The sequence below is a fragment of the Cephus cinctus genome, unplaced genomic scaffold (genome assembly GCF_000341935.2).
Source record: "Cephus cinctus unplaced genomic scaffold, Ccin1 Ccin1_scaffold0168, whole genome shotgun sequence".
NCBI classification, from domain to species: domain Eukaryota; kingdom Metazoa; phylum Arthropoda; class Insecta; order Hymenoptera; family Cephidae; genus Cephus; species Cephus cinctus.
Genome location: NW_014332892.1, coordinates 279958 through 301233, shown reverse-complemented (window position 1 = coordinate 301233; position 21276 = coordinate 279958). Strand labels below are relative to the sequence as shown.

The 21276-nt window shown below is 38.4% G+C and overlaps 1 protein-coding gene and 1 long non-coding RNA gene across 3 annotated transcripts; one reads left to right on the top strand and one right to left on the bottom strand.

The window, feature by feature from the left end:
• Positions 1-2631: 2631 nt before the first annotated feature.
• On the top strand, positions 2632-3847 carry LOC112493809. Its single transcript, XR_003058593.1, has 3 exons — positions 2632-2871; positions 2982-3063; positions 3201-3847. It is a non-coding gene; the product is annotated as an uncharacterized LOC112493809 (long non-coding RNA).
• Positions 3848-3942: 95 nt separating this feature from the next.
• On the bottom strand, positions 3943-14870 carry LOC107264380. Of its 2 annotated transcripts, XR_001536927.2 has the most exons (4): positions 14018-14870; positions 6665-6896; positions 5083-5471; positions 3943-4851 (listed from the first exon to the last, which is right to left on the bottom strand). XR_001536927.2 is itself a non-coding variant. In XM_015732588.2 (3 exons), the coding sequence occupies exons 1-3, from the start codon at positions 14132-14134 to the stop codon at positions 5149-5151; spliced, it is 672 nt and encodes a 223-aa protein (XP_015588074.1). In that variant the 5' UTR covers positions 14135-14870; the 3' UTR covers positions 3943-5148. The 2 variants fall into 2 exon arrangements, 1 of the variants encoding a protein (XP_015588074.1); XM_015732588.2 differs by having other exon boundaries at positions 3943-5471.
• Between the last annotated feature and the right edge of the window lie 6406 nt (positions 14871-21276).

Genomic DNA, 21276 nt, shown 5'->3' with positions numbered 1-21276 from the left:
CGAGATAAAATGTCAGGAATCAAAGATACATAAATATAGATATATCCGTGGGATGACAATTCCTCGACTTTCTAACGAAAAACCACCCTTATATACTCGTTCCGGAAACACGACAACAGAGCCCTCACTGTTTTTCTTGGCTCGTTACCACGATTTTCCATTGCAGCCATTTCTGTCGCGTATACCCGTGCGAGTCACGGATTCGAATTTCCCGCTATATATATACTCTCCTAGTGACGATGCGATGTCGGAGTAATTGATTTCGCAAAAAAAAAGTACTTCCTCACTACTCTACCAGGGAGTAGTGACTGTGGGGATAATTGATTCAAATTGATGAGTCAGGCAGCCGTCTAGTTATGTCACTGACAAGAATTTCTCTCTTTCTCTCTTACTCCTTCCCAGTAGTACCTACTCCAGCATTTTCTCTTCTGAATACTCGTAAGAATTTCACTGAACGTCCGTTCCAACTGTTGGGCATATCTGCTTACGACACTCGAAATTCATCTGGATGACTGAGACGCCATTTTCGCGAAATGACAAATTTTTCTATTTACTATGTCACGTTGGCCGGATCTTATATAGATCGAATCTACTGGTATTCTTTTTTCGTTAATTTTCAAGCTTCTTAACTTTCTTGTTAACAACGCGGAGATTCATTTACACGAGCACCGATCGGCAGCTGCGTAACGGGCTGCATAACTGCATATGCCTGAATACCGTCAATCAAATCAGTCATCCATCAATTGATTCTGCACCATACGTTTACTATACCTATATATATTGTTGTTCAGCCTAAATGTACCACCTGAACGTCGTTTTACCATTCGAATCAAACGGGCGCTAACTTCAGATGGATACGTTTGGACTGAACAACCGGGTATGTACATACATATGTATAATTAGAAGCTTGCGGAAAACGCCTATTAAGTTATTAGAGAATAGATGAAATTTCAATGTATTCATATTTACGTGCCAGAGACATAATGACGTCACGTACCGTAGTGTAAATATTCAGATGAAATTTATTCGCAATTTTTAAAAAAATTATTTATTATATAGAATTCTAAGGTATAAGAAAAAAAAATTTGGTAATGCATAAGCTAATACCATATGTTCAATATACAATATAGATACGGATAGTGCGAATTCACCTATAGCCATTCGTTTTATATACTATGTGCCAATATATATGTATATGTATTTTGACGCGCTTATCTCATATTTTTTTTCAGTACAGTCATTCTTTATATCTGTTATATTTCCGTATCTTTATTTTTTTTTTGGGGTGATCAATTTTTATGTCCATCCGCTGAAAATTTCGTGCTGACTCGCCGCATCTGGTAAATTCTACATGCCGTGTAGACAGTCAGGTAATCAGCGACCCGTAAATTTATCCTAGGCGATTTGCGAAAACGCAATGCGAATTTTCATATGTATTATGCATACCGTATACGAGCAGCGGGTACGCTAGTACTGATATCCATGTTCGTTCATGAAAACGCGAAATAAATTCGAAAGTTAAGCGCCCTGTGGATTTCACGTACCGCAATTAGCGCTGCGGCTTTGACCGCGTAAAAGTAGCCGCGCACGTGTTCCACTCAAATGTATACTCCAATGAAAATAAATGACAGCAAAGTAGCCGCAGTATTCGTTGGTTGAATGGACGCAACGTATCGACCGCAGAGATAGGGGATGTTGAAAACAATATATAAAAAAAGGGGTAGGAAATTCCTTTGAAACGCAAAACCACCCTTGAAATGGATACCTAGGTAATGATATCGAAATATCAATTTCACCCTTATACATTGTTAACGAAAGAGCTGTACGTGTGAAGGATTAATGAATCGCCGCCATTTTAATTTTGTTTCGAAGTATAAAAAAATTAACTAAACCTGTCGTGTCTTTAGAAAGCGACTGGGTATGTATTTTTATATGATCTGCAAAATCGCGTAATCCAATACAACGTCATAGATGAAAGCACGACTTCACGTTGCTACACGTTCAGATATAATTTATATAGGCAGTTCTCTACGTCTCATAGAACTATTTCTTTCTTTTTCTCTCTCACGCGTCCAACAAAACAGCCCTTAGTGAAACGTGAAAGGCTCGCTTCGTCGACGTGTGAGAAAATTGTTCACGACGCGAGTATCACGCCTCTGCGAATTTAACACGGTCGGCTGAGTAATATCAGCGTGTGACTACGTGCATAATACGTAGCTTCGCGCTTGTTGCACCCTGGGTACAATATGCATAAGTTATACGTCCTATATATATTGTCCAGCCTTTATTACCTAAACTCACACAATCCCGTGAAAAAGGAGTCCTATGGCCTTTACAACTTGCCTAGCCTAAACGACCTAAACCTAAACTTCCTTCCTTTCCTTATGGCTGACTCCTCCAATGAGGAGATGTGCCAGTCTAAACCTAAACTCTAATGGCTGAACAAGAATGTCACCGATAGTTTCGATCATTCGACTGATAGACGAGCTATCGAGGAGGAAAAGTTAGTCGTGCGAGTGGCGCCATCTCTCGGCTAAATTTTGAACTGAGCATGTATTTCAATACAATTGACAACCTTCGGTTAGACTGCATCTTTTTTGTAATCTACACTTTGACTAACTCATGGCGTTACGAGTGTCGGTAGAGCTTACGTATTTTATAAGAGAGAATAGGAGGCAGCGTTAATCGAATAAAATTCTTATTCGGCGCACGTACAACGTGTAAACCCGTAAACCCGTAAATTTGAGCGTCCTGCCGTCTAGGTACGTAGAGTAGGGTTACGAGACGTTGGAGTAACAGCTGGAACACCTACGACATAGTAGCGAGTTTGAAGCGGAAAGAGACGAGTATTATATCCTTATGCAACGTTTTGTACGTGTTTCTTACATGAATATCAGGCCAGACGCCTCCTGAAATTAGTCACATCGTTAGCATACAGCGATTAGCTAATTCATCAATCCGCTTGTTTGTCGAATCAAAAGGTTGCGCACCGAAAGTTCCTGGACGATTATCATCTTCATCTTCATGGATGGTGACCTGCACACCCACGTCTGAATTAAAATGGTAATATCGTCAATGGGGTAATTGTTCTGCTGTTTTTCTTTTTCTTTTTTTTATTTCCTTTCTTTTCCAACGGGACAATTGAGAGAAGCTAGACAACAAATATTTTATTCGCTATTATTCTCTCTGTCACTCTTTAGCGATAAGTACCATAAATTGCTCCTCGAAAGTTTTAACATATTCAAGAAAATGGCCGAGACGGATGAAAGTTGTCTTAAGGTTTTCCTCTTCGGCCATCCTGCAATTGGTACTTCGATCGACTTCCCGACGGAAGAAGGGCTCGTGATTGCAGCTGGTGATGGAGGGGCAAGTAAAATATATAAAAGAAGGAAAGTCATCAGAAAGATAGGCACGGGAAATAGAATTGATGGTATGTATCACAAGGAGCTAAGTATCCGAGGGAGGGGTAGCCTTAGGAAGGGGAAAGACGGAGAGAAAGACTAATTTGCTTTGGACACAAGGATTGAGAATGTGGGCGTGCAGTCGTATACGATCGAGGGTGGGGTTAATTGGTAAATTAACCTTAATTATCGAACCCTTCGTATTTCTCCATTCTTCCTCTTATAAACGTTCGCTACGCGAAGCTGACTGCCAGGTTAAGCTCTTAGTCAGTTACTGGTACATCATTTCTTACGTAGAAGTTCATATATATATATATACCCGGTTGAAATTCCAAAGTCAAGTAAAAGATTTCTCTTATTTAAAAAGTCAAGTAGCCTGAGGCAATGAGATTTATAATACAACGGAATTGTATAATACGAAAGAGAACAGAGAAAGTCTAAGGACTAAGACGAGTTGGGCGTAGGGATGAATATGGAGAGTAAAGATTGTTGGCAGGAAAGTTGTGACAATTTAAAATGATACACTCCATTCAAAGAAGAATATTTTTAAACATCTCAATCTCACCTTTATTGCTTTGATATTTTATACACACATTAAGCATCGTACGACAATTGCATTATTACATAATTATCATTAATCGAGCGTCTGTACAATAAATAAAGACTATAGAGCTGTTTAAACACAACAGACGTCCAATGGCCATTCGCACTTAAATCATTCTCGGATGATTTAAACGTATATCTCAACCAGTCGCGTTATACCGAATTCGTTCGTGTGAACGTGGCTCTCACGATTTAATCGTATTCCGTATAATTAAACGGGACGATCGGGAACGTTCTCCTGGGATATGTACATGCTACGTGTATATTATGTTCCCAAACGACGGAAAACGGATCCCGTAGGAGACGGTGATTCTATTGCACGTGAACGCTTAACAACAACCGGGTTTACTTATGGTTAGCAGAGGAAGTTTTCGAAACGCAGCTGGCTTCCCGTTTGCTCCCTTAAGACAATCTCCCCTTGCATAATCCAATATTCCAAAACCAAATTGGTTCTTCATCCTCGTCCTGCTGCTAACCAATAAATTCATACGAATATTCACACGCCGTCTTTTCGCTCTTAATTATTTATATATTTTTATCTCTCTACGATTCACGCAATTCTACATACTCGCTCAGTCATTCACATGTATTTTCAGATTTTCTCTTTTTTATTAGCTCCATACTCCTGACATCCTTTTATCTATATTTTTCATGTATACGTCAAAGGTAACTAGAAGAGATGTCTTTCGTCCCTTTTGAAAGTGACTGTATCCCTTCATCATAAAAATCCAATCCACGATCCAGATGCGAACAACAAGCAGATCGCAGCATCCTTTGGGAATTTTGAAGAATCAATGGAAATTTCTTCTTGTCTCAAAATTAAATGTAAGAGAGAGAGAGAGAGAGAAAGAGAGAAATTAATTTATTTGACACTAAGGTGCAGGCTCTCTAACCGGCACAACGTACAAGTAGAAATTTCTATTTAGAAATTATAACGAAACAAGTGTATGAACAAGCTATGAGGTAAAAAAAGATAAAAATAATATATAATATATATTATTCCATTGCGCTCTAAAATTATAATTTTTACAGGTTCCACGCACGCAGTACATCAGTTATTACCCAGTCTTAAGAGAAAGAGAGAGAGAGAGAGAGAGAAGGAGAGTGAGTGAGATAAAGGAAAACGTAGCTGGATCATCGTTCATTATTGGATGATCGTCGAGAAGAAGCCGCTCGTGAATAACACGACTAGGGTCATCCATTCGAGTGTGAAGGTCCCTCTGGAGTTTCCTGAGGCATTGGTGCAAGTTACTCGGGTGCTAACGATGTTCAACCGTCGTCGGGGTAGGAGATTGTGAACGCCCTTTATGTCGCTCTTCTGTAGTGCACGTTTGCGGGAAAGAAGGAGTGAGAACAGCTGAGTCTCCGTCTTGCTCATGCAAAACGTCAGTACCATGTGCGATGCTACTGCCTTCATCACGTGGACGCTACCCATGAATTGGTTATAGTGATCTCCGACCAGGGTGCCTGCATCAGAGAGGTTAATTAAGGCTAATCGCTACGTGACGATCATCACTGCAAATTAGTTGGTATACGGGAAACTTTGCCATACGTCCGTACATATAGATATATATATAATATATATAACGAAACGAGCCAACTGATGACATTTCTTGTCGCTTCCGACGCCATTCAATTGACTCGATTGTAATTAGAAAACCGGCAACCCAATGCTATGGAATTGACATACTGTAGTAAAAAATAGTTTATACATATTTCTCTTGACAGTTGAAAATCTACCAATGTGAACGCGCATGGATACTCGTAATATTACACGTAATTACCTCGTTGTGCTAGAATGTACGTAGAATAAGGTCTAGTGCATATGTACATATACGTAATCTGACTGAAGTGGTTAACTCACGCATGGACTCATTATGATTTATTTCCGAGAGATGATTTACTTATGTTATCTCGAACAATGGACCAATCAAGAATAGAAAATTGACTATGTATATGACTCTTGGATGTAATCTTTGTCGTTAACTTGTATACTTAGTAAAATTATCCAGGGACCTGATCGCTCGCTGATCAATGTTAAGTTATTTCTTTAGGTTCAATAAGTATATAGGGGTAAATAGTATCAAGGCTCTTGTAAACTTACACTCTAGATTTATTAATGGGTATAGAGAATCGATTGGCGTGAAGCTAACAGAATTTGAGTCTATATCGTCTGCCAACGTTGAGGATGCTTGAAGGTTAATAGGAATTTGTACTATGTAACAGAGATTTTTTTTAACTCGAAGAATTTTCTTGAGCTGAAATTCCTTTTATGGAATTATATGAAGAATTTCACTAAGGATTGAATTCAACTGGGTTCTATGTTACTTTCGAATGGAGAATTTTCAGCTCAGTCAAACAACTAGTTATATTCCTGGTTTGACTGTAGTATCTATATATAAAAACTTTGACCTGTATCCAAGTGATAACATATTCTGAAATATTGTAACAGGATTTTCATCAAATGAAATTCGTCCGGGTGTCAATTCAATTTTTTTTTCATACTTTGGAAACTTTATTCCTAAGGTAGGATGTTTTTTAGGTATATCTTAGTCACCGTTGTAGGTTCCTATACGTCTTGGAGATTTGAATTTGGCATTTTGAATTTTTTTTAATATACTCTTGTAATGTTATTGGGATCAAGGCTCGTTCCTATTTACCATTTTGTAATGCTGTCGACACCCATAATCCTGGAGTTCTTGTATCGTGTATTCTGAACGTATATTCCAAATGACCTAAACTCTCGGTCCATAGCATCTTCAGAAAATAATTAGATGTTAACGTCAGTTGTATCACTGGGCAGGTGTCGACTACAATCCGCGAACCGCCCATTGGTTTTCCTGGTTGTTGTTTGTGTTCCAATATTTCCATAACGTACCATATGTTCATCATCTGAAAGATTGAAAATCATGAAATGAATTTTTATCATGTATATCATAGTTATACATATAGTATATGGCCTTATATGATATTTGGTAAATGTGTGAATTGTCTCTATGGGCATAGAGTAAATAGCAGGATTCTCTTTTGTTCGTTATCGAATGGAGTTTGTTAATAAATACCAGAATGTACAGAGAATTTGGTATACATATATACCTTCGTATATTGTGACAACAGCCGGTCCAATTTGCACTTTCATTATTTTAATTGCCCACCATCACAGGGCACGAAATTGCTATTCTAGTCGGAAAAGCCAGGATAGCCAGGCAAAAATTTTATACGAATTATAGGCCATGCATCTGTGGCTCCGTTGCACTGCCAGGATATTATTCTTCACTGGATTACGTTTAATTTTAGAGCAATTTTCGCGCGAAATTCAAAATACGTTATCGCTCCGCGGTGTCGGTGGAATAATTATTTTTCCAAAACAGAAAAATAATTAACAAACAAATCTGTTATTCCGTACAGCGGACCGCGGTCAATACAATTTTTGAAATTGTCCGTTTTCGCATACATAATTTGCATCGTGCTATCTTGTTTCATCGAATATTTCCGTCCTGTGAGATTATTCGCGAAAATTTGCAAGTCAATGAAAAAAATTCATAAAGATGCAAAGGCGTGTTTGGGAAAGTTTGTCACACATAATAAATCAAAATTAGGTGATAGAGTTGCGTGGTTCAATAAGTGGTATATTTAGTGCGTTAAGGAAAGAGAGAAAAAAGGGTATTAAAGGTATCAAGAAAATGTGGGTATGTGATGCGAACGGAAATGAAAAGTGAAATTATCTGGAGAGAGAAACACTTGCGAGGGAAGGAGCGAAATGCGTTCATGGAGTTTTAATATAAAACTGGCCGAAATCAATACGCATCCTGGTTTAAGCGTTAAATCGATGAAGGCGAATTCCGTATTTAATTAAAATTCCTTTAATCTCTATCGCACAGAAGCTTCTAGGACAGAGTCATAGAGCAAACGAGCGAGAGAGAGAAAGCAGTGAAAGAAAAAAATATAGAAAACCACAAAGACCACGGAATTATTTGTTGGTCCTTTTTTAAATCTCCTTTTTACTTACTCTATAAATCTGGATTACTATCCTTATTAAATTTTCATTTTAGAACCACTAGACAAAAAAATTGCTACGTGTCGTCCCTTGCGATAATTACGTCACGGCTAGACATACTCCTATGCTTTGTGAGTTTGTTTATGAATTTATATGAATTCGTTTTATTTCGCGAGTTTATTTACAAACAATTTTATTGTTATTAAGGAATTTTCTTATGGAAGTTTTTTTTTTATTTATGGTCCCAAGACAAGTCCAGTCTTCCTAATCAATTTTAAGAATGATGTAAAAACTTAAAAAAAAGGCATTTGGTATAAATCTGTCAAGCGACTGTTGGACACAGGCTCAAGAGAATGAAGGGAGGAGAAAGAGTGAACGATGGTGGAGAGATGAATAAAAAAACGATGAGGGGTGAAAAAAGAGTTAAAAAGTGAGAGAGACTGACAGAGATGGAGGGGAAATCACCGAGAGGGGATGAGGTCTTCCGAGTAAACCCTGGCTGAGCTTAAAAACAAAAAAGTCAAGATACGCTAAGCCTCCTATATCTTTTGCACAGCTTTTTTTTTATTTGGGATTTTATTTTTTATATTTTAATCGATAAAGCTTCCTGCGGCTCGTTTCACGCTTATTTTTCTTCTGATTCTTTCTCCTCGTCGCTAAGTGAATTCAAATTTGCCGCGCTTTATCCTGCCTACTATTAACTTAATTTCAGTGTGGCAATCTCATTGAATATCCAATAAATAATTTCGTTTTATCAATTATTAAATTCATTTCACTTATGATTAAATTCTCCCCGTTTACGTACCAAATTAAAAATTATATATTAACAGCTTACGCGAATCGACAACCGCAAAATTGTGCATTAGCTAGATTTCAATATGTGATGTATGCGAATTGCAAATTAAGTTGAATATTCGATAACACAGGTGATACGTTGACATAGTAACTACAGTATATAATTTTACAAGCTATAATCACAGAACAAGTTAATTTTGAAACTTAATAATACCCCGTTGTACATAACAATATAACCTACAAAGTATTTAGACGTGTATATATATATATATATACACGTCGTACGAGACACCCTTTTTTCGCGAGACTTCGTAACCCCACCATAACGAATAATCTCAGCTGAGGGAAGATTTCACGGGAAAACACGAAAACTCTCTCCCAGCGTCCTCGGTAAAGCCTTTTCCCATTTTCCAAAAACTTTGCAAACAAAAGGTAGCTCGTAACTCGACGAACAGACACAAAGACGGCCTAGAAGCAAAAGTAAAGCAGAGCATAAAAAGATGGGCACAGCGAACACGGGGAAAGGCGGTTGTTGGCAAATGGGCGTTGTAAAATTTCCGACAATTAATGTCCCGAAAAATCATTCAGCATTTGTGTGAATTACATCTACAAACCACGACACAAGTAGATAAAGTAAAGCATAGTCAGACGAGTATCTTTACTGACGTATCTGGGCACTTACGCCTGGGACGAAGGTATTAGGGAAATTTGTAAATTAGAGTAAATTAGTAAGTACGTTGCTTATCTACGTAATCAGTTTGATATACATATACATATATCTATATATCTATATTGACTTATTCCAGAAAGCTCTTCAGAATGGCTTCTGGTGCAAAATGTTCTCATGCTCGACCAAATGGAAAGTCATGGAGGGTACGTGGAGAGAAGTTTAACGCACCTATGGCTTCGGTACTTAACGCATATACGGTTGTAGGTTGTTGGATTCTAGTCTATAGTTATGTTATATCCCATATGGGAAGGATAGTTGTTTACGGAGATATTCCCCCGAGTGAATTCACCTCATACTTACTGGTATTCAGCTATACGATTTCATGAAGTTGTATGATGGTAATCCTGTCTACGACGGTTGGTACACAGTCGTGAGAATCCTAACCTTGTTTCGATTTATGATTAAGGAGCGTTAAGGATGATGTAAGTTAGGTCAGTACACAAGGAAATACTGGCACACCTTAGATACAGGAAATTGGAGGATATCTATATATAATAATAATCTATATATAATCTCCCTCGTAAATACGGCTTTACAGCGAACAACTGGTATGGGACGCATTTGTATCGCTTTTAGAATTCGAACTTTTCTATATGTATACAACACAGCAGTCAAAAGTCACCATGACGGCGACGGAAGCGCCACAAGCGGCAGATACCCGTACTAGCGACGTTAGCGGCCATTAACTTCAAAGTCCTATTATTATATTTTGTATTTAACTGAAGTTTCATAGTTGTTTCTAAAGGTAAACTCGCAAGTGAAGAAAGTTTTAGTCAACTCGGGATAAGTTTCTTACGTAAGAACGCGTTTTGTACTTTGAATCGCGCTTCTGGGCTTCCACTGTTCCACAGTTTCTGGATAGGGCTGCTTACTACTTCCAGCCTTCTCCGGCCAAGCATCTATAAAGAGAGCTAGCGAATAAACGTTCGCGTTTAACTTTTCAAAGGAACGGCGCTCGGGAGAACCTATCTTTTTACTTTTAAAATGCGAACAGGAATCGGCAGCTCGCGGTGTCATTTCAATTCCTTTAAAATTTTCCGCTGAACTTACCCGACGCTCTTTGACGTCACTGCTCCTTCAGAAAATTCCATCTACTAACTTATCCCCTTCGAGAGGGAAGTAAAACTTTTGGTATGGAGTATACGCGTATAATATATATTAGAGAACTATTGCGCACGAAATTAAAGTGAACCATTGCACCGGCATACCATAAAGAATTACGAATTGGAAAAGACACTATATAATAATAATATATATCGTAGCCTAATTTTTAAATACCAATAATCTCATACGATATACAGCAATCGCACGTATCCACCGATACAAAAGTGGATCCAGTAACTGTATATTATATTATTAATCCATTTTTCTACTATGCCAATATAAAACGGGTAAAACCTTTCGGTGCATGCGAAGTGCATCAATTTTTCGACTCCTACCGATTTATCTTCTCTATATATGACCCTATAACATCCAGACACAGTTTTCCTCTCCGCCAATTTATATGCACGTATATAATACTGCATACTATAGCTATACAGATATCATATACTGTATCTCCGGATATGTTATGTATACGAGATAAGTGCACAGGACGATCGATAGAATCGATGGAACCGAAAAGTATGTATACACACCTGTATACATATACCTATAGATTATAGTCACGCAAGAGATACACGTTTGTCCTGGGGTATATTTTTCGGCCATTTTCATGCGGAAATATTGACTAGTAACTAAAAATCCCTAGTTAACCACTTCCTACTGTTCTTACACATATATATATTAATATGCTCCATGCACGCACGACATCGGCTACTGGTTCTACCTAAATGTGTCCCACTCGATTTCCAGAGAGGCTAAGGTCGGGTTCCCGTGGGAATCAACGTTATCGGCAATACCGGTTGCCTTTCCAAATGGTAATAAGACCCGTAGGATCTACAGCAGTGTAATGCTAGAAACGTTGGAATTCTTGCATTAGCCTGATGCATCGGGAATATGTATTCCCCAAATGGTACGTTAAGCCACTTTCTATATCTGTATATATATATCTACATATATGCATAGGAATATGGTATACAGTGCATTCACAGGTATTCCAGATTATACCGGTGATCCCAGATGCAGCCAGCGTAAGCATTGTGCAGTTTCACCCTCTGCTCTTGAATCGAGCTTGAAAATGCATTTTAAATGCATTTAAACGTATCCAACTTAATGGACGAGTTGCGTCGGCTATACTCCCTTCTGTTTCTTTCTCTTCCTTCTTATCCCGCAGCCGTGTGCGTTTTCTCCCTTTTTTCATGGCCTGTACCCTAGGTAAACGCACTTGCTGCACGAATGCACTTCGCTGCATAATAGAAAGCACGTCAAAATTCGATGCTACTTTCTGGCGACATATGCAGTTGCGCTTTCGCCATGGTATACCTCTGGTATGTACACGTATATGTACTTCATATATGGGGTATGTACTTAGAGTGGGTACCGACGTCAGGCACATGCACCGGGTTTGCGGATCCCTGGAAATTCCTAGGGTTTCCAGGAGGATCTGACGTCATGGGCAAATTTCATTTCTATCCGATGCAGTTTGGCCCAATTGCAGCTACACGTACGAGGTAATTTCAGATTTCGAGTATTTCGCGTACGAGAAATTTTTTTTATTGAATATCTCCTTTTTTAATTTTTTTGTTAATTACTCCTATTTCATATTTCAGTTATTCGCATTGATTTTACTTTTATTATTTTTAATTTTTTTACACTGGACTTTATATCCATATACGTTATCTATATTCCTATCCGATCATTCTCCCTCTGGCCATTGACTGTGCATATATGTGTATATATATATATCGTCATGCTCACCCTGTAATCTCGACTGAATAATATTCCATCCTGTAAATAATAAAAGCGCTATCATCCACCATTACGAGATACCACACCACGCACGAGGTCCTTGCTATCAATCCTGTACCTTTGCACGCGCTCTTTCCGCTTTCCTCTCTGTTTGTCAAGCTTGTTTTTATTTTCCGAAACAATTCCAGCCGACCGCCCCTACCGATCCATTAGTCCACTAGGACTAACCTCCGTCGGAACGCGGAGCTTCTTCACTTGTTTTTTCTATCTATTTTTCGTACACGCTGCCCTTTGGCGGATTTTAGTTGTGAAAATTTGTCCAGCTGGCAGACACTGCTACCAGTACCAAGTGCATTTATACTCGTTACAAAAAAAAATATATTGCACGTGTCTCTGCTTTCGGTGTGGCCTTTTTCTTACAAATGTTTTTTTTTTAATCTTTAAAACCCTTTCGTTGCCTTTTTCCGAAATGCTGAAACCTTCGGATCTAATCCGCGCTTAACCCCATATAAGATATCCGCCGTTCTCCTGGGTACAGTGTATGCGGTATAGGTATTAGACGATTTCGAAGTGAATCCGTCTGCAAAACGGCAAAAAGCCAAATCCGCGGTAGACCAGAAACGTATATATACAAATGTATATAAAATAGAGAGATGATACGAGAGCTAGAGCGAGAAAGAGCAGAAATATACAGAAACGTTCAAAAAGCTGAGCGTACACTAAAAGCGCGTTTCTCCCTGTAAGAGCTTTCCGTGGATGTTTCGCCTCAGCCAGGAAATACTTGCAAGAGGAAGCTCTGAATCCTGCAAGATTACACCCTGGAATCCACTGTAACACTATCCGTTTAGCTAGAGAGCGCATCCAGACTGGTACCATGTACTCACCACAGGCAACTGTAGGTCTGGCTCTTAAACTACTATAACTACTTAAATCCAGGTTTAATATCGTAACCAGTACCCAAGAGTATATTCTATTCTCCAAGAGTATATTGTAGTAAGCCTGGTTGTATATATAATATTATTTCTCCTTCCTCTATATCTATACATTTTTTCTTACTTATAGAGTCGACCCGTAATGCCAACAGGGAAAAATTATTCCATCCCCAGGGGTTCGCTGATGCCTCTAACTTCTTCTCTGCGTGGACGCATCAGTCTCCAAGATCTTCCTTAGTTTACTGGCGAACATCTAAAAAAAATCTCGCGATACGTGCCCGTCGAGAAGGGATGCTTCTGGCAGTAAATCTACTCCCACCCTTGACTTCTATCATAAATCGCAAAGCGTGCCCTTTGACCCCTCCATCCTCCCTAACCCCTGTGCTCGCCTTCTCCACGATAGGACCGATCTCAAATCCATGGGGCGAACATCGGTCCCGCAACAGCTTGCTCGTAACTCAGTTGGTACCGACGCTTTATATTCAGTGCATGAGTTTTAAATGTGGGTTATGCTAATCGCAAGCTCACTAATGCTCATTCGGTATAGGAATTCAAATTTGACCTTTGACCCATCTTCAAGATAGAGGATGTCATATTTATTTTAGGATCCGTCAGGTTTTTTTTTTTTTTTTTTTATATAGAGTAGCTGACTTCAGTATTTTATACTACGTTTCGATTGGGTTTAATAATTAATATTTTTTTATTTTACCTGTTTCAGATCCAACGCCTCCTGCGACTTCAGTTCTAAGCAATTGGGACTCTGCTCGAATCCATTGTCCGCCCACGTGGAACTGGCTAGGAATAGGAGCAGGGTATAGAACCTCATCGTCCAAGATCTTCACGAGATCTTCACTGAGATACCACTGATCGTGTAGTAAATTATTTTCTTTATTATCAATTCTAACCAATTACTGAATAACGTCACGTTTGTCACTATTAGCACAGCGTCATAGCTGGGTGGTCGCAGAACTTTTCGTACGAAAATATAGCAATGGGGTAAACGACGTACTTCACTCAATGATTTATGATCAGTTGTAACTTACTAGTTCAGACATAAGATTGTAGATGGCGCAATATAGTCTTTCGTACTAATTGCAATTGAGAATATTTAAAATGGACCGTCGATACGAAAACATAGTTTGAAGGTCATCGAGAATTATCACAGTGCTCGAACACTTATCGCCTTTCGAACTGAGGTTCTTTTAAAAATTTTTTCAACGATATTTCACGAGCTAAAATTTTTTTGCAATTATTTTCCAATATCCTCCTGCGAATAATGAACGCCCGTCGATCAACAGTCTGCTAACGTTTTTTTGATGGATTGAAAATTGACACCCGCTGGATAATGTCTTTTTTATATTTATTTTTAATTTTTTCCAATTTTACTGTATTACGTGATCCGTTGTCACTGGTTTTTTATGACTTTTCTAAAATCTCCCCTTTTTCTCGCGATACGCCATAAACCCAATCGGCAGATGCGGACGCGACGACGTCGGAGAGCACTCTGACGTTGGCTTGGCTGCTGGTCGGTCCCGTTCGTCCGTCGGTCGGTCGGCTCCTCCGTTGCGACGCCACTCCACGTACATAGAATCCCCTGTGCGATCCACATCGGCGCAATGAAAACTTAACTCATTCATTCAATCTGCTTGATAGTGCAGTGGACCGCTGTTAGCTGATAAACAGATATATAGATATATATATATACACAATGCCTATCAGATTGGTGACGAGATGCTACCTAACTAGGACATCGGGTCACCATGAATGTCCTGGTTGTTACTATTGTCAATACGATTCTCAGTGATATCTCAATAAATTCCCTTTATCTAAAATATGAATATCGAATCCAATATTGTTTTTGATGCATCCATGTGGAGGAGCGAATTTTATTTATATTTCTTTTAAAAAAAATTGAAATCAACGTCAAGTCTGCGATTGAATTTATCGTTAATGAAAGTGCATCAGGAAATTTATTTGACAGAATCTCTTTCATGGTGCAGAATCGATAGACATAATGCACTGTACATATAACCATGGTCGATCATAAACCTGAATTTGAGGTGAAACTGATGCAAAATTTTTATACGCCTTTAACTATTTTTATTCTTATTCATTTATTCATTCCTAATTTGAATATGCATTTACTTAGGGTAACAAGGTTGGACCGGCAGGACCAGAAACTTTTTTTTTTTAATTTTTCGAACAAATAAACTTTATGATTCAACTTTGGATTTTTGTAACAATAAAAGTTCAGTTTTATTTAAATATTTTTCCAAGTGTAGCTCACCACTGAGATTTGAACATTTCATGGTGAGTTAGCTGGATGTTTTGAGCCGACCTGGTACTGCCTACTAGATCTGTTTTCCAATGTTTCGAAAGTGCATCCAGTGGTGACATAATGGAATGTAAATGTAAATGAAGAAATTTTCGTTAGGGTTTACGATGTAAATATTTCAATAAAGTCTGTCGGGCAGGAAACGCGACGTTTGCCAGCTGGAAATTGGTAAATGTCAAAACTTACGAAAATTCGTTCGGTGTACTGAAATAGCTGGATAGAAATACTAAAGCAGGTTCAACGAGTCATATAGAAACCCGACTTCGTAGGTCATGATCTCCTGATCGTAGAAATGAAGAAGCAGATACACGTGATGAACTTTACCATAGGTTACTCGATTACGTAGAGCATTTGCACTGTATTTGTTTATATACAGTCTCATGCATAGATTCGATTTTAATCAAAGTCTTAATAATATTTTTCGACATGATCAAATTTTGAGAAATTCTTGTTCCAAGTCACTTATGGTCTTATGGTGCTTTTGCATTGTCGAGATATTTTTTTTTAAATATCCAATCTCCCATATGCCGGTAAACTGGCAGCACTGGTCACTTCAGGTAATACATCAGTGCGGCTACGACTCGAGATGAAAATTCGTTAGCTCGGAAAAAGCAGAGCTTAATCGGGGAAAAATAGCTGCGCTCCGGCAGCCTGAACGAGAGTGCTAGAAAAGCAGATATAGGGGGGAAGCGGAAAGATAATTGTTGGAAAATTGCAGGAAGGTACTTCCGGTACTATACTCGCGGCTGATGTACTATATATGTAGATGGTAGAACCAAAACGGGTCAGCCGTTATACCGAAGTCTTGTAGAAGCTCCGTGTTACGTCTAATTCTTTATTTTAACAAAAATTGCATAAATGACTGCATAGTTCGATATTTTAATAAAAAAATCTTTTAAATTCAGTTAACCAAAATGTGTGCTTTCACGATTCACGTTTCTTGGATTTTGGAGAATTTTTTATTTGAACGGGATATTAAGAAATTATTTTGAACAAATTATTCTTGGAATTCTTAAATGACTTGGAACGACGCCCCACGGTTTCCGAAAGTAGCTGTTTTTACCATAGACTTTCAATGGGTACCAAGGGAAGAAAAGGTTAGGGGATATCCCAACATGATGTATAATTCAAGGGTTGTAGGTAATAGATATATAGGCCAAATCTACATGTGCATGTATGTACGTACATATATATATATATATATATATGTATACAGTAAATGGACACAGGTGGAGCTGAAATTTTTATACTTTTTTTTTTGGGAAACAATTTAAAATAATTGTCCGAATTGGCCGCTGACGTTATTACAGGATTATGCCTGATGCTTTGGAAAGTTTCTTTTTCTCTTTTCTTTCTCCTGTCATTCGTTGTATTTTCCTCTTTTTGTTCTCTCTTTCTTTTATCGCAAAACCACAGAATATCCCGTTTGGGATTTATTGGGGTGCCAACCCCCGCATCGACCACGTCAAAGCAACAGATCAGTCGTGCTGTGAAAATCGTATATAGCGCTCGTTCATGCCACGTTAACCGCATCTACAAATACAGCAAATCAAAGTACTGGGCGCAGCGCAAACACGAAATTATCGCGTGTCGATTTGACTTTTACGAATTTACATTTCGACGCTCGTTCCATAACGATGAGCCAAGTCATTCCCGTGCTTCGTTCCTGTCAATGGAATTTATGTAAACTCGATTATACCCGCTTGAAAACCGAACGTGTAAATAAGACGCGTAAGCCTGATAATGGCAGCCGCCATATTTCATGTTAGCATCACTTCATTTATACATTAACGTTATAGAAATTTATGCCTATTAGTCTTGACTATATACATATACATACGAGCAGGATATTTCCTAAGGAATTTCAGCTTCGTTCAAGCAAGTATGTTGATGGTAGCTGGTGTAAAATTTCAAGTGAAATTTTCAGCGAATGAGCAGCCGAGTAGGTTGTTCTCTACATATTTAGTATCAATAAAGTAACGCTAGGTGGCAGCACAATCTCTACATACGTACAATAACCTTATTATAATTTCACATAAATTTACTTATAAACGAATTACAACTCAATCATTATCCTCGAATAGTCATTGAAAACTTGTATTTTAATCTGTACTTTACTTTCTTGTTCCGTGTACGCGATAAACCGCAAATTGTCCAGAGTAATAACGGTCTCCGGTGTTATGTGACAACTTGTTCAGAAATGTTATTGACGTTGTAACACGTATCTCAGGAAATTCAATGTGGAAATTTCTAATGATATTTGTTTCTCTCTTGACAAGCACGAAATTGGATGGCTGACGTGTGTTGTCTGCGTAAGGCTTTATACGTGTACTACATACTATACTAGAATTTCCTGTATTGTTTAGTAATACTGTATAGTACAGTTTAATATATAGGTATACTGTATAATATAGACGGGCCGTATTTTATTCGTCCATTGAATTGCATCCCTATACTTGTGCCTTGAATTATTAAGATACAGCTAGCCGAGGACTTTTGTCTCAGTGTGCAAAGTTGAAAATTTCAGACACGTCGGGAAAAATCGGCAAATTGACATCAGTTTGGTGTCTTGAAGAAATTAGGAGAGCGTTAGTTTGCGGGAAGAAAATAAAATAGAGAAAGGTAAGAAACGTGCGAGAGAAAGGGGAAAAAAAGAAATATCGAAAGATCGGTAATTTAACACGGTACTCGAGGGTTGGACTTTTATGGTTTTAACCCTCGAGTAGCTTTAGTATCTGAATTCCATTATGGCTTGTTGAGCACATGGCAAGAGAGTCATTAAGCATATACAGAATGCATATAAAGTATATAAGTTGGGCATCGTCGGGTGTTACCGGATGAAAAAAGAAAGTAGGTCAAGGACGACTTCCGGTGACGTTTAAAAAATCAGATGATAAGAAAGATAAGAAAAAAAAATGAAAAAACGACAAGGCCATAATTTTAGAGCAATAACGAATTAAATATTTACAACCCCCTGAACACGAGAAATTGATAATACAGCAAATGGAGAGCCTTATCAATTACGCAGGGTGTGGTCATGGACGTCCAATTTCATATACAACGTTCCTAACCCTCGTAGCTAGTTGTTACTGAAATTTATTAGTCGCTGGATGAACTTGATACTCATCGTTTTGCCGGAAGTGAATATTTTCAGAGAAATTAGTGAATTGACATCGGTATATCTTTGAAGGTCACATTAGTGACGAATTGTCGCATAATAAATAAAAAATCAACCGATATAAAATATTCTTCATATTAAGGGAGATGATTGGGTTAGAAGGTTCTAGAAGGTCGAGAGGAAGTAAAACAAAGATGGAAGAAGGGTCGGTTGATGGAGGTCAGATGAAGGTCTTGGTGGATAAAGAGAATTTAAGGTGAGACCTAACACGGAATAGCGAATAGTTGGTGGAGGTAGGTTAAATATTTCCTAAGAGTAAAAAATAATTTAAGACGTAACAATAATCTGTATCTATATTTTAGGTGGTCCATTGCAACACCGGTAAAACAGGATGACGTCAGACCACATTGGAAGCAGAACCGACTCAGCCATAAGGGATGGTAATTAATATTGGTTTAGCAGAAACTGATCAAACCAACAAGTTAATGAGTGAAGTCAGGAAAATTCGTGACCTCGAGTCGACATAACCTCAAAGTTCATCGACAATTCAGCCTATGCTTTAAGGTATCTATATTTTCTTACATATATATACACTACTATCTTATCCTGATACCTGGTAATTTTCTTCCAGTTACCACTGCCAGCACTGCTTCAGGCATGCTTATCCAAGCTGTTCACGGGAAGCCTGTTTCTCCACTTACTTTAAACTACCCTTCCATCGCCCTACTTATTAAAGACGCAAGGCATGTATCCAAGGGATATCCCCGTCCGATATAATACCGACGTCAATTTAGATAGAGTCTTGCGACGTACTTGGATCGATCCTCTAGGGTCCCTAGGACGTGTACTCGCTTTCTCTTTCTCTATATCTTTTCGTTCCTCCTTTGTCTATGTTACAGTCAATGAAAATGACGTCCATACGAAATCGAGCGTCTCTCTCAACGCACCAGAGGATGCTTGTTCCGCTTTAACAAAGCCTGCCGTGTCTCCACTGATCAGGAACCTGGCTCCCAATAATCACAAAGCCCTAGATGCCTAGCCCCGACATGCTCTAATGCGTAAACACACGTGCCTAAATAACCTCCAGCGCAAGGCACATCGTCGTTCTCAAATGCCTACATTACCCTCTGCAGTCAGAAAAATCCATGGTGGAAGTCTACTAATGCAAAAGGTGAAGAGGAAAGTATACTTGACTACTATTGAACAGAAAAGATTTTCAAAAATAACAATCAAGTGAGATTTAGTATTTGATCTTGTCCATTTTTTATTTCTAGGTTATGTTTCATATCAGGCATAAAGGATCTTTAGATCTTGTCTATTTTCAGCATAGAGAAAGGGACAGCCTAGAGTCACGACCAGATCTTCACCCACATCCTGTCGAAGATATCCGTGGTAGCAGTAACCGCCCAAGAACACAGGGTAGAATTTGTAACTCGTTAAAGTCATGTTAAGGAAAGGTTAATTAAAACAACAAAATTAAAGGGAGTTTCTTCATATTTCATAAACTGGATAACCAGCAGTACCTGCCTGTCTCTACCTTGCAGAAACTCGGGGGTACCGGCTGCTAAAACCACGGACATTAATTTTGTAAATTAACGAGTCAAAATGATACAGCATAACAAAATATATTTAGGAAGTAGATATATCGATATATATATATACTTAGAAAGATATCCGTAAATAATAATTAACACAAACAATTAATAAACTGTAATTAAACTCTCGGCAGATGACAGTCTTATATATTGTTATACCCAAGCGAGGAATATCAGACCATATATTTTTTTCTCGTTTTTATATCCTATTGAAATTATTTTAATCGATCACAGAATTATATACATACAAAAAGAATGTATTAATCCACCTCACAGAATTTACGTTTACGACCACACATTTGTCCTCCAAGTCTTTTTATTGCACTCCGTTATATCAGACACTTCTATTTATCGCTAGATAACTTTTAAATTACAGTAGACCTTTATTTTCCTTATCCCCAAGACAGTACGAAGGGGTGTCAATGTCGGAGTTCACTCTTTATTCCCCATTCACAGTAAGAATTTCAGTTCGGTGTTATGAAAGTCTCTCGACCTGTTTTCTGAAAGACCTTTATCGGTCCCCAGGGTCGGGGGTGGCTTGATAATCATTTTATCAAACAATCAACCAGGATGGTTCTCGAACTATCTATTATCTCATGGTAGAAAAAATCAGACTGTTAATTCGATGTTAAAACGATTTGCGGAAATGTCAACCCCGTAGACGTAGAATCGGTTGGACGCGTCCTGTAATTCAGCGTGACATTACTGGTCACGCATGCATAAACCCACATATGACATCACTAATACAAAACCGCTCTATAATCCTTGGTATCGATCGTACGATCGTGCCTTTGAATGATTTACGTAAACACAACAGATCCGTCGGCCATTTGCCGTTCCAAAGAGGATAGATTGCGTCACGAAGATTGAAAATGGAATTATCAATTAAAAAAGTCAGGCAGGATACGTGGATGGGGGGG

Excerpts from the sequence above, each read along its gene's own strand:
- LOC107264380 (XM_015732588.2), bottom strand. The coding sequence starts at position 14,134 with ATGAGGTTCTATACCCTGCTCCTATTCCTAGCCAGTTCCACGTGGGCG. Across the intron at positions 6,897-14,017 it reads AGGCGTTGGATCTGAAACAG|ATGATGAACATATGGTACGT; the intron begins GTAAAATAAAAA and ends TCAATCTTTCAG. Across the intron at positions 5,472-6,664 it reads GTCGACAGCATTACAAAATG|GCACCCTGGTCGGAGATCAC; the intron begins GTAAATAGGAAC and ends TCTCTGATGCAG.